The sequence below is a fragment of the Crocuta crocuta genome, unplaced genomic scaffold, assembly GCF_008692635.1.
Source record: "Crocuta crocuta isolate KB4526 unplaced genomic scaffold, BGI_CrCroc_1.0 scaffold129, whole genome shotgun sequence".
NCBI classification, from domain to species: Eukaryota; Metazoa; Chordata; class Mammalia; order Carnivora; family Hyaenidae; genus Crocuta; species Crocuta crocuta.
Genome location: NW_027551571.1, coordinates 11992113 through 12003892, shown reverse-complemented (window position 1 = coordinate 12003892; position 11780 = coordinate 11992113). Strand labels below are relative to the sequence as shown.

Here is an 11780-nt window from a genome sequence, read left to right as displayed (position 1 = left end):
ATCATTAAGAGCGATTTTTAAAAGTTTTTCCAGACACGGAGAGATTTGATCTGGTGCTCACAGAACACACTGTTTCTTACTGGAGAAGACTCTCCACAGCAAGTGTGGAGAAGCCGCTTCTGACGAAAACAGAATTTTAGAATTTTAAAAACAGAGCTGTTTCTGTTCACAAATTAAAAAAACAGAGAGAGAGATTCTGACTTTCCCCCTTAATTCTACCAGAGGGAAGAAAATATTTAGACCAGCTACAGTTCAAGCGCCCGCAAGAGACGCTAAAAATAGACAACATAACGGCCCCAGGAGCTCAGGGCTGTGAGGGAGAGACGACCGGAGCTCGAGGACTTCAGGTANCCGCTAAAAGGCTGGCGCCGGGCCGGAACTTCGAACAGAGCGTCTCCGTTCGCAGTCATGTCCCTTCCGCGCTTCGCGGCGCCGCGTGCCCAGTTCAGGGAGCCTGCCACCTCCTTGCCGCCTCCTGAGGACCCTGATTCCCGAGCACCCAGAAGTAAGCGGCCCCGTCTACAGGAGCCTGGCAGTGCCTCTGAGGTGGAGTGGAGGCTGCCTCTGGTGCCTCGCTTGTCTGAGGTGGAAAAAGCCTGGCAGTTGTCGCCCAGACCCTTCACGGCGCTTCTTCTTTCAGCTAATGTGGTTTTTGAGAACTCCGCAGACTCGCGTGTGGAGAAATCAGTCAGCGGGGAGCAGATCTGTAATCTGAGATGCCAACATGGCAAATCTGAGGCGAATAGTTGGTTGCAGCCTCGCCCCTCACAAAGTTTTGATTCCGGTGCGTGGGCTCCTGGAAGGTCTTGTGAAGCAGGACTGAGTGACAAAGAGGGTCCCAGTGCGCACCCCAGTGACAGAGCAGGAGCGGAGGTCCGTCCGCTTATGCCCAGCGCCTCCGTACACGGTGGACGTGGCGCTAAAAAAAATGCGGGTGGAAATCAATATTCAGCGCAAGGGAGGGGTAATATTCAGGAAGACAGTAGTTACGTAAAACAGACAGAAAACCTATTTTGGGGTGTTACCTTTTACAAGAAAACCAAATCATCGTGTCATGATATTAAGGACAGATGTAAAGCTGACAGTGTTATGCCATCACATAAAAAGGAAAATCACGTCTCAGCATCCACATCAGAATCTCAAAACCAGCCCAGCATGGAAATTGCCAAACCCAGCTATTTTAGAAATAGAGGCACAATAAGTATCCCTGAGTTTCCAACTGATTTAAATAGCAAAATGTCCTCTGTCTATTTAAAGGAAATAGCAAAGAGAAAGAATGACAAAAACGAGGCATATGTTAGGGATTTCACAAACATTTACTGGTCCCAAAATAGACCTGATGTTAAGAAGCAAAAGTTACAGGATGATAAAAACATTGTGGATGCCGATGCAGAAAATATTTTTTCTGCATGCTATGAAAGTAACCACCAGTCACTCAGCAACCAAAATATTTGTGTGAGAAAAAAAGACTTGATCGGTTTAAACTACTATAACCATAGTAGTATCAAATCTGATGTAACAGACTCTGAAAAGAATTTCACTATAATACTAGGGAATGCAAATTTGGAAGAAGCAGAAACATGCCTGGACATTTATACATTTACCAGATTAGAAAAATCTCAAAGCCAGGACTGCATTATTAGTCACCTCTCAGAAAAAAAAAGGGCAGTTTGTTGGATCTGGGGTAATTACAGAACTCAACGTGAAAATATTAAAAAAACTGGAGAAAAATCAAATTTTCTACAATTATTAGAAATAGATCTTTTAAGCAAAGAAGATTATCCCTATACAAAAGCCATGAATACACATGAAGAGAAATCAAAGTCTCTCATGATAGGAACACTTGGTAGCCAAAAAGCTTTAATAAATTTTATTTGGTTCAATGGCAAAAGAGAAAACAATAATATGCCACAATTAAGATGTTCTACTGCACAAAAAGGCTTTCATTTAAGCAAAATTCTTGAAAATTCCATTATGGAAATCTTGAGTTTTTGTGAAAATATCTCAGGAAATCAAAAAAATGATAATGTTTTAACCTGGTATGAAATTTATGAAGATAAAAAGCAAATTGATCTTCAAAATCTAATAACTAAGAATATGAATGTCAATAGAAAAAATGATATGTTAAGTCTATATTTACAAACTGGTGTTTCAGGAGCTCTAAATAGCATATTGAAAACCAACATAACTTCTCTGCTGAATAACTTTGACTGTTTAATTACAATTGAAAATGATTCTAAATTACAAGAGAGATGCTTTGTCAAATGGATTGTGTATTTGCCTTATTCAAAAAATAGTGCAGTGGAAAATCATACTGTATATCTAGCAAGGACTTTAACTTTTTCAAGACTGTTGGAAGGTAATATGAAACCTGTGTTAGAAAAAAGTAAGTTATTTAAAACTGAACAAGTTTTTGAAGAGTCTATGAAAAAACCTTCCTTCAGTATGACAACTAAAAATAAACATTTTCCAATTTTTGAAACATATGAAAAAAGTCCTCTTTCAATAGATTTTGATAACATGGATGAAATTTCTTTGACAAAAGACATTTACGAGAATAAGAGTTGTCCTGAACAATTCATGAATGAGGAAAATTGGGCTCACTGTAGTCCTAATACTGTTAAGACACATGTTAAGTCTGGTTCTCAATTTATACAGAACCATATATATATCAATGGAAAATTTTATGAAATAAATATGTTCAACCAAGATTTAGGTACTAAAAGAAACAAGGAGCATAATAAGATCAGTAGCTTTAAATTTAAGTGGATATTTGAAGATTTCTTCAATATTAGGCCACGGGCCATACCAACAAACCACGACATAAACCATAGTGAACAAACCAATCTTGGAACTCTAATTCAGGTGCTAAATTTTGGAAGCTTGCTAAATGAAATCAATGGGAAAAAACATGATTCACTTTTGAAGGAGGAAGTAAAAGTCACAGCACAAAGTTTAACAAACAATTGCCAAGTTAACAAAGATGTTAAGATAGAAAAGGAAGAGAAAAAAAATAATTTTTCTTTAATGGATGGCATGTTTTCTATGCAACCAGTTTCATTAATGAGTAAAAAAGTAAATGTGGAAGAAACCAAATATGTTAATCAAAATAACGTAGCTGACAGAAATGAATATGAGAGTGTTTTGCAAGAAAGTGAGTTAGCTAATTCAAGGCATTTTCATCCAAAGAATGACTCTACAGAATGTGTTAATCATCAATTTGAAACTGATTTGAGTCTAGGGAACAATGAATGTTTTCAGGATTTAACTGCCAAGTGTTTATCAACAGAAGCTCAGACAATAGTGAGCGATTTTGAGATGAAGAGTAAATTTGATTTAGTACTTGAAGAACTTCGTATGTTTCATGAAATCAGCAAAGAAGATAAAATTCTAAGCACTGAGGAAACAAACAATGGGCAAGAATATTCCCTTAGAGAAAATAATGATATTGAGGAGGTAAAAACAGAGATGAAAGATGCATCTTCTTCGCTCGGTGATACTATAACATGTCCTAATATGCATAAAAGACACCAAAGTTTATTTAAATGGAAAACAGTATCCAATAATGGGGAACAGGAAGTTCCAAATGAATATTGCTGTTCAAGAGCAGAAGAGGAAAAATTACTTTATCCTACTTCTAAGGAAGGTATGAAATTAGTCTTAAAATGTTTTTTTATGATGATAGAAAAATGTTGCTTTTTTTTCTGTGTAGGCCAAATATATAATTTTGGGAGAAAAGGAGATAAAGTATAAGACGGTATTTATTGATGCACATTATTTATCTATGAAATCCTGTTCAAACATTAAATAATATAGTGAAGTTGAAGGTAACAAGGGATGAAAAAATATTTTAAGATTATTTATTTACTTTTGGGTGGGGAGCGGGGTTGGGTTAGAGAGAGAGAGCGAGAGAGAGAATCCCAAGCAGGCTCCATATGGTCAGTTCACAGAGCCAGATGCAGGGCTCCAACTCAGGAAACCAGGAGATCATGACCTGAGGAGAAATCAGGAGTTGGCCGCTTAACTGACTGAGCCACCCAGGTGCCTCTATAAGTGTTAAAATTTTTAAAAGGGGCCTTGATGAATTCTGCTTTATTTATCCAAATATTAGAAGCCAATAGGAGGAAACATTTTTGAGAAAGTAATTTGTTTATACTGTTAACATTTAATGTAAAAGTTACTTTTTGCTATAATGTATTGGTTATTATTTTCAGATTGTGAAAAACCTTCACCTAAAAGGCCGGTGTTTTTCTCTGATGAACTTAAGGAGGAAAACATTAATTATTTGCTGAAGGGAGGTAAGATTTTTGGTTATTTTCTAGAATACCTTCTGAGATGATTATTGCATTTTGTGTTTTTAGCATGAGGAAAATATACTTAGGTTATTAGGAAATAAATACAAATTTAGCACTTTTGTAACCATTAATGGTTTACTGGTACAAATTCCAACAGTTAAAAATCAGCTAAATATTAAAATGGCTACAATCAGCCATTTAGAATATTACTGGGAAATATGCTTTCCAAAACTGTGTTTAAATATTTGCAGTGATGTGTTGCAATCGCTCTGTGATGAGACAGGGGTTATATTTGTCTAATATACATGTATAATGTGTATAATATTAATTAGCAAAACCAAAAACGATATTTATCGAAGGTGGCTTTTCATTGATGAGATGTTATTCCGAATTACATATTTATTATCTATGTTCTCTCTTCTTTAAGTATTGGGGCTTTTTATATGGATATTTTATTTAATAATTACAAAACTAATATCACTTAGATATTATTAACATGATAGGACTATGGCATTTAAACTTTTGATTACTATTAAAAAAGTTAAACTAAAGAAAAGTTCAACTAAAAAATGTCTTTGCCTAAAAAAAAAAAAAAAAGTCTGTAGTACCTGAATAAAACACACTAAGTTTAATGTAGGGTTAAAATTAGGAAACTGTTTCTAAATGACTAAATTTGCATATGGTCGGGTACCTTGCAGGTACTAGGTAACAAGACTAGATCTAGAAAGAATAATGATGTAGGTGAAATATATTTACGAAAACATCTTCGGTCATGGATCATTTCTCAAAATGTTTCTGAAGGAAGATTAGGAAAGAGTCTTTGGAGGATTTTGAAGGAAGATTAGGGAGTGCCTGCCTACTCATACAGTCACCATGCTTATAATTGTGATAATGAAATGAATATATGACGAAAAGTAAAGTGTGTGCACAAACTGAAAAAAAAAAGTTACATTAGTTGGAAATATCTGGACCCATCTACTCTATCGTGCCTTCACAAGGAAAGGAGCCTCATCACGAAATAGGAAAAATAACATGGTCAGCCAGCATTATTTAGTACTATGTTAGGACAGTCCTCTTGGATTTACTTGCAAAGTGGAAAAAAATGGAGTGATTTTTCTGAAGCTTGTTAGCATTCATAGTGGAAGGAAAAAGTTGGGAAATGCTGGGAAGGGGGCTAGTAAAAATGGACCAGTTCTGCCTAGGCAGAGGGGGTGCCTGCCTCTGCCTCTGCCTATGTGATTTTAAAGGCATTGCGACGTGGTGGGCTCTGCACTGGTCATCACGATGCCTCCCCGCTACCAGTCCTGTCTCCAGCGCATCCGGTCTCTGTTTCTCTCTCCTGTCTGTGTAGTGTGGAAAATGCAAGTAGCGTGAAATTATTTTGAACATGTGAAATATGTCGGCCAGTCACTGCACCAGGTGCTTTGTATATCATTTCACACCAAACCTTCCCTAACCCGAATGTATATGTGAATCACCTGGGTGTCCTATTAAACGATTCTGATTCTTTTGTGGGGTAGGCCCGAAGATTCTGTATTTGCAACAAGCAAATGTAGATACTGCTGGCCTGTGGACTTTGACCTGCAAGGATGTAGAAAACATTTGAGTTGAGTGTTATTTCTAAAAGACTACTAACACATTTTATGACTTTTGAATGTTTAGAATTGTTAAGTAACACAAAGCAATAGATTAATCTGGTGTATAGGAATAATAAAAGGGATCACAATCTATTTATAAAAGGGTAGGAAATCCAAGAAGATGAGGAAACCTATCCTCATGGCCCCAACTTGATGACTGTTTTAGGACATATGCTTTGCAAAAGGCCTCTGTTGGTATAAATTGGTTTGGTGATTTCCTATCCATTGCAAAATTACCAGAAGTGTCTGTCATATTAGACCATGAAAGAGGAAAGCTATTCTTTGAAAAAGTAATCAAATGGACTAATCATGGCTTTGTTCTGAAATAATAATCTCATAATGAAATCCACTTAGTATAAATTGCTGAAATTATCTGATTTATAACCAAATCTAGACTATCAGACATGATCTAACAATTTCGTTTTATTTAAAAAATGAAAACAACTAGTAATGTTTTTCTCTTACTTTTTATAATTAACTTTATAGTTTTAATGTTGAATAAAGTACCATAAACTGATTTATACCTATTTTTGTGTTTTTTTCCCTATCTACATATATAGTTAAACTTTGTATTTTATTTCATTATCATTTACATTGGTAAATACACAGGATCTATTTGGTTCAGCTTAATAGAAATCATGCCATTTATCTTTTGTCAGAATTATTATGTTGATTATGCTATTTTCAGTAAAATGTGCTATTATATTAAAGTCCTACCTATTCATTAAAGCTGACTGAAAGCCTGATACATTTTTAGCTTTATATTTGTACCTTACTGTTTATTTAAAAAAAAAGCGCTCTGAAAATTACAGGTATTTTTGTATTTCATTATCAAGCATCGTTAATACTACCTGTCTGTTCTACCGACTTAGTGACAGATATACATCCATGAAAAGTTTTGAGCTTTTTTGAATATGATAGTATGATGTTAAATAAAAATTTCAAAGTCAGAGCCCTCCATTTATACGTATGAAATACGTATACAGATGAAATACATTTGTGCTCTATTATTGATAATAGTCTCTATTAAAGCCAAATATAACCATTAACAGTATAGCCTACTGTTTAGCTTCTAAAAAAAATATGACATGGTTTTTAAAGCCACAACATCAAGTTAATTATATAGTCTTGTTACTGTGTTCAAGTCAGACTGCCTGACTGGAATACTGATTTTATTTAGTTGTTATTTTATCTGGGCAAGTTAACTATTTTGGTGTTGAGACCTTCACATTTTAAATATGGAGATAGGATTAAGTAAATTAATGACTTTAAAGCACTTATTAGCCCAGTGACTCAGTAAATGTTTCTAGATCATGATTAGAAGTAAGTAAAACTTTTTAAGCTTAGAAACTACAAGTACAATTTTTACTCCCTTATGCACTTTTATTATCTTATATTTTAGGTAGTAACTTTTCACATGGAATTTCAAGAGTACTACCTCTTAAGACATGCAGTCGACCAATCAGAATTGGTTTGTCAAGAAAAGCTAAGCTTAAACAACTTCATCCCTATCTGAAATAAATGAGAACTTAAAAGAAGACATTGGACTTTAACATTTCAAAACATTTCACACCATTTATAAGTCTTTTGTTTCTTACTTTGGTTAAATGCTTTCTCTTAGTTTGGGAGCTTTGGGCTTTCTTTATTATGAAATATGGAGACGGGTGTGTGTGTGTGAATTGTCTAAATGCCTTTAAACATTACAAAATATTTCATTGATGTTTCCCTAATATATTATAACATATACATTAAAGGCTTTTCATGATCTCATAAAACATGTCAACTTATTATTTTTCATGATATATATGTATAAGTATTTTATAGAGAAGAATAATAGCCTTTATAGGTTTCTCAAAAGCATCTGTAACTCATAAAAGTGGCAACAGACCACTGTTCTAATCCACTTACCTTTTTTTATTAAGTAAAAAATAGAGGTGCAAAGAGGATGGGTAAGATTTTTAAGATCACAAAGTTAGTGTCAGCATTGAGATAGAGGCACTTTCTGAAAAATTCTTTCCTACTTTTCTCTGCATTCACTTTCTAATTAAAAACGTTTTTTAACGTGTGTTTATTTTTTGAGAGACAGAGAGAGGCAGAGTGTGAGCAGGGGAGGGGCAGAGAGAGAAGAAGACACAGAATCTGAAGCAGGCTCCAGGCTCTGAGCTGTCAGTACGGAGTCCAACGTGGGTCTCGAAATCACAAACCACAAGATCATGACCTGAGCCAAAGTCAGATGCTTAACTGACTGAGCCACTAAGGCACCTATCACTTTCTAATTTTCATTTCTCCCTCACTGTCTACCTTTGGCCCCAAGCAGAATTATGATCATGTAGTTAATACCTACTCTTACATTCAACATATTAACCCTACCATTTGTATAAAGCTCAGAGGTAGAATTCAGAAGACATGTATGAGTTCACCTTATGGAACTTATTTTCTCTACTTAAGATTGGTAAAGAAATGTAGAATATACATAATTTAAAGGTAGCCATCTACTTTTCAAAACATTATACAGAGAAGCAACAGTAAAAGTGGCTACTTAACATATAAAGTAAGGAAAGAAGGAGGTGTCAAGAAAGCATTAAAAAGCAGAAAGCATACAATATAGAAAGAAGACTAAATGTATCAATTCACAAAATATCTGTGACTGGATTAAATTCTCCTATTACAAGCTAAAGTTCTGAAACACACTAAAAACATCTCAATTTATCTGTATTCTTTAATTACCACCCCCTAGCAATGTACTTTCCACCTTCAATATCTTGCTCTGATTTCTCTGCCCCCACTCCCCCTCCCGGAATGCACCACCCTCTCAAACACTATAAACACTTTGCTAGAAGGAACACAAGTTCCTTGAAGGCAAGATTCTTTCCTCTCCATCCACTAATATATCCCAAGTGCCTAGAATAGTACCTGCCCTTTGTAAGTATACATAAATTATTGAGTGAATGAATAATTAATTTCTACGCCTGCTCATAATAGCTGTGTGTTTTTGAATTCTAGTAGTTTATGACCTTGGGCAAGTCCTCATTTTTTTAAATTTCTTTTTGTTTTAAGTTTACTTATTTTGAAAGAGAGAAAGCACGAGTGGGGGAGGGGCAGAGAGAGAGGTAGAGAGAATCCTAAGTAGGCTCCACAACATCAGTGCTGAGCCCAACACAGAGCGTGATCTCACAAACCATGAGATCTTGACTTGAGCTGAAACCAGGAGTTGGATGTTTAACAGACTGAGCCACCCAGGTACCCCTGCAAGTCCTCATTTCTAAAAAGGGGATAACAATATTTCACGGGATCATTGTGAAGTTTAAATCAGCTAATACATGTTATGTATTTATAGTGGCTCTGATATGTAGTAATTCCTCAATAGTGATAACAAATTGCTGATATATAGTAACTAAATAATTAGTAACTATTTAGAATGATTGACTTTTTTTATTTTTCTGGATCATGAGTTGGATGATTTCAGGAATATACCTATTCCTTTGAGCCTTTTTTTTTTTTTAATGTTTTATTTTTTTCTGAGAGAGACAAGCATGAGCAGGGGAAGGTCAGAGAGAGAGGGAGGCACAGAATCTGAAGCAGCCTCTAGGCTCTGAGCTGTCAGCACAGAGCACAATGCTGGGCTTGAACCCATGAGCCATGAGATCATGACCTGAGCCGAAGTCAAACAACCAACTGAGCCACTCAGGCTCCCCTCCTTTGAGTCTTATGAAGATGTTCATTTTACTTTTTTTCTACAAGGGTCCTCATCTACCTCTTTTTTCTTTTAATTATTATTACAATAATAATTTGGATTTTTTTCCTTTTATCTGTATACAAGGCAGATCTCATTATGATCAAGATTTGTCTGGACAAACCTTGGTCCTTTTCCTTGTTTTCTGTTGCTGTGTGTGAATATTGAATTCTGTTCTCACATCTGTTTCTCAAGGGCAAACTTATGTGCTTCCAGTCTTATTCCTAATATTTATAGGAGGCTTTTTAAAAAGAAGCTTTTCTATATACTTCTATCCTTTCTTGAATAAATGGCACAGAAACTGCTAACAACAAAAATTTTTTAATAACAGAATTGCAATTCAAGACATACATGCTATGGCAAAATTATAGGCAAGTCTGGAGAAGAAAGACAAGGAACACTGTTTTATAGAAGAAAGAGGGGAGCTGGGAGAGCTATTATAAACAAGAAGTACATTGGAATAAACAGGGAATTCAAAATGTAGTGACTTTTCATTGGCTAAGTTATGGCTATCTCTCCTTGGCTGGGCTAATTGCTAGGCAAGGAGAAAATCTTTCTTCTTCCTACCGGGGTAGTAAAGTATAGGCTTCTCTCTATTGGGAGTGCAAGATATGCTCTTCCTCTTGGGGTCTACAACTGACAGCCAGAGTTAGGGCATAAGATTTTTTGTTTCTGGCCTCCTGACTTCATTAAAAAAAAATTTTTTTTAATGTTTCTTTATTTCTGAGAGAGAGAGAGAGAGAAAGACAGAGACAGAGCGTTAGCCGGGGAAGAGCAGAGAGAGAGAGAGAGACAGAATCCTAAGCAGACTCCAGGCTTTGAGCTGTCAGCACTGATCCCTACAGGGGGCTCAAACCCCTGAGCCATAAGATTATGACCTGAGAGGAAGATGCTTAACTGACTGAGCCACCCAGGTGCCCTGCTGACTCCATTTTAAATGAGGTTTCCTTTATTCAGCTTCATGAAACTTCCAACCACTCCTGGTTCTTTCCTACTCTGAACTATGTGATAAATTTAAACTCCTCACACATTCTGTACTGCTTACAGTGCTTTTCCATGCCACTTCCCCAATTACTGCCTTTACCTGCAGAGATTTTCTTATTTAAAAAAAGGGGGAGGGGTACTACTACATCTTTCCAAATGCAAAACTCACTCCTGCCAGTGTCTTTACTGAAGCACCCCTTTCCCCACTACTTCCTACCCAAACACACACATATATATGCACACACAAACAGACATCACCTCCCCCTTCCTGCCTAGTTCTGTGAGTTCTTGTATCTGGAAATAGAAAATTGGAAGCTAGGAGCGAGGTAACATTTTAGCTCTTTTTTTTTTCTTTTTGTCTTTATAGCCAGGTTTGAGAGGCTATGGTAAAAAAAAAAAAAGCATTTTAAATTGAAATCCATTCTCCTTCCACCTTGTTCTCTTCATCTTTGTTCCTAAAATGTAAAAGTTGAATGATTTCAGATCAGAAGAAAAGTATTCAAAGGATGAAAAGCCACTAAAAAATACTTGCTTTTATTCAACCTTAGAATAAATCTGTGTGCTACTTCAGTTTAAAGTAACAAGCTTTTGGAAGCGTAACAGTGAGGATGAGAAGAGACACAGAGCATCATATTAAATCAACTTGAAAAATTATGTTGATAGTACCTGAAATATAAGAAATGTCTGAGTTAATATCCATTTAACTTTACTTAGTTAAGCAAAATGTGAAACAAAATATGTAGTGAAGTCAATCTTTATTTCCATCTAAATTGCCACATAAGGAACATTTATAGAGTTAGCCATCGTTTTGGGAAAATTTTAGTAGTGCATACTAAAAAAATTGTCCTTTGGGCTGAGAGAATTAGGATGTAAACATGTCAGAAGGGTTCCAAATCATATTTTCTTCACTTTGCTATAAAATATGTCATTGTCTGAAACTACCCTTGTCAGATGTTCCTATTTAATGGTTTGTTTATTTGTTTGTTTTGCTTGTTTTTAAAGCACAGACACATGCTATAACGGCAAATTCAGAAGAAATAATCATTAAACCATTCCACCTATCCAGGCCATGGGGAAAAGAATAAACTCATGATCTGAGTCTCTATAGTAATAATATTTCTGTATTTTTAA

The 11780-nt window shown here is 35.6% G+C and overlaps 1 protein-coding gene across 1 annotated transcript; it reads left to right on the top strand.

Moving 5' to 3' along the window:
- The first annotated feature begins 408 nt into the window (after positions 1 to 408).
- On the top strand, positions 409 to 7667 carry RAD51AP2 (RAD51 associated protein 2). The gene is made up of 3 exons (XM_077751028.1): positions 409 to 3646; positions 4215 to 4298; positions 7335 to 7667. The coding sequence occupies exons 1-3, from the start codon at positions 409 to 411 to the stop codon at positions 7451 to 7453; spliced, it is 3441 nt and encodes a 1146-aa protein (XP_077607154.1). The 3' UTR covers positions 7454 to 7667.
- The last annotated feature ends 4113 nt before the right edge of the window (positions 7668 to 11780 follow it).

Bases quoted from the DNA above. Each gene is read 5' to 3' on its own strand.
- RAD51AP2 (XM_077751028.1), top strand. From the start codon at position 409: ATGTCCCTTCCGCGCTTCGCGGCGCCGCGTGCCCAGTTCAGGGAGCCT. The intron at 3,647-4,214 runs GTATGAAATTAG...TATTATTTTCAG, and splicing joins TTATCCTACTTCTAAGGAAG to ATTGTGAAAAACCTTCACCT. The intron at 4,299-7,334 runs GTAAGATTTTTG...CTTATATTTTAG, and splicing joins TAATTATTTGCTGAAGGGAG to GTAGTAACTTTTCACATGGA.